The following is a 1,879-nucleotide window of genomic DNA, read 5'->3' on the forward strand; positions in this document are numbered from 1 at the left end:
CTTTCCCCCTCCTCTCTTGATTTTTTTTCACCAATGTTTATGAGGGATTATTATTTTTTTTTCCTCGTGGAAGTCAATACAGTTCACGCTTCCATTTCTGTTCCTTTCGATGCTTTTGGAGAATTTGGTTGTCTCTTTTATTTGCAGTTTCAGCCGGCTGCTGTTTCCTAGCCCATTGTGCCACGTAAGGCTTCTCCACTGCGCCGAGTAGGTAGTTATTAACGCTGAATTGGCTTCTGGTACAGTCCATCTGGACTCTGTATGGGAAAGCTGGCTGCCGGCGACTGATGCTGAGATATCTGCAACCTTTGGGATGTGTGCATGGTGGCGAGGGGCTGACTGATATGAGATTACTTCTTTTAAGGGAAATTGTTATTAATGAGTCAAGAAACTGCTCATTTATGGTAAGAGGGATACAGCGGTGCTGGCAGCCCCACAGCTCTGGGATATCATTTTTAGGTTGCCTTAGCTGCTCGAGTGAAACAAGTTTCTTTCCGTGGTGGTAGATTGTGTTTAAAAAAAAAAAAAAAAAATCATGCATGACTGGGAGACTCGCCTGCCTGATTCTTGAGATAATATATTGAGAATCTGTTGCTTTACAAATGACACACCACTGATGTAGCGGTCAGCCCCTCACTCTGAAAGATGAATGGTACTATTGGAAATGCGATAATAAGGTTGACTTTTCCCAACAATAGGATTCTGCCTTTGTCTTTAGAGAAAAGGCCTCTGTGGACATTTGTGTGTTTGTTTGAGGATTCCGTCGAAAGACTTTAGAGTGGAGATTTTTGGTGAAGTGATCAATGTACAAAGTGCACAGATTTTTTTTAGCCTAGCAGAAACCAGCTAATTATTTATACTATAAAATACAGTTACTATTTTGGCAAAATAGCCAGTATATCTTTTGATACACCTAACATTAATTTATGGTTCACTAGGTGTGCTGAGGTTAGGATGGATGGTAGAAAAGGGTTTTTTTTTTTTTTTTTTTTCTTAATTTCATTTGTTATTTTTATCAACCTCCAAAGAAATACAAAGTACACATTTTGTTCCAAGTGAGCTGTTTTTATTTGTGTGTTTGTCAGCATTGTATTAATATTTACTTTTCATGATATTTTGATGTTGGTGTGATTGCACTTAGAGTTTCTGTTGTTGATTGGGGCACATGCACTTGTGTTGTGTACATATGTTGAGCCATTTACAACAACACATAACCTGTGAATTCATCCTTAGTACACATCACAACAGATCGTAGAACTACTGTGATTCAAAGGACTCTTTGTATCTTTGTTAAAAAAAATTATTTTAAAAATTTATTTAATTCAATATTGTTCCACTTGAAAGGGTTATATTTTTAACATTTCCACTTTATATATTTTCATTTTTTATAGCTAAATTTATTTTTATTGAGGTCTAGTACTTCATGCAGTGTACCCAACACTTTTTGTGGTGTATCTGTATTTTTTAAAGTGTGTGTGTGTGTTTATGAAATAGTAGCTTGGAGAGAAAATAACTTTAATTTTTAAAAATGTAAGTAAAATAATCTAATAATTTTTCACAGACCCATTTATTCTTGGACCTTGAAGCCCAGAGTGTAACATGTTTTTCAGCCTATATTTCTACTCTGCCTAATCCTCTCACTGCCAATTCCAGCCAAAGAGCAAAGATTATGTTGAATTATGCCTTTGATAATATTTGTTACCTCTGTATACTTGGAGAGACAAATTGATTAAGTTTTGAATTAAATAAATAGAGATAAGGTGTGGTCTTTCGGGCAGGTGTAAAGCATCAACTCCTCAGGTAAGCCAGTTAAAAAAAAAAAAAAAAAAAAGCCAGAACAAAACATAAGCAGTAAATTCATATCTATTGATAATGACAA

The 1,879-nt window shown here is 35.4% G+C and overlaps 1 protein-coding gene across 1 annotated transcript in view; it reads left to right on the forward strand.

Annotated features, from left to right (window-relative positions):
* Nucleotides 1–287: 287 nt before the first annotated feature.
* The window catches only part of ELAVL4 (ELAV like RNA binding protein 4), a 103,077-nt gene continuing 101,485 nt past the window's right edge, over nucleotides 288–1,879 (forward strand). The window contains exon 1 of the mRNA XM_007945868.2: nucleotides 288–404. Coding sequence (XP_007944059.2) covers nucleotides 288–404 — 117 coding nt within the window. The remainder of the gene's footprint in view (nucleotides 405–1,879) is intronic.

The sequence above is a fragment of the Orycteropus afer genome, unplaced genomic scaffold (assembly GCF_000298275.1).
Source record: "Orycteropus afer afer isolate SDZICR_OR568_19922 unplaced genomic scaffold, OryAfe1.0 scaffold00145, whole genome shotgun sequence".
Lineage (NCBI taxonomy): Eukaryota > Metazoa > Chordata > Mammalia > Tubulidentata > Orycteropodidae > Orycteropus > Orycteropus afer.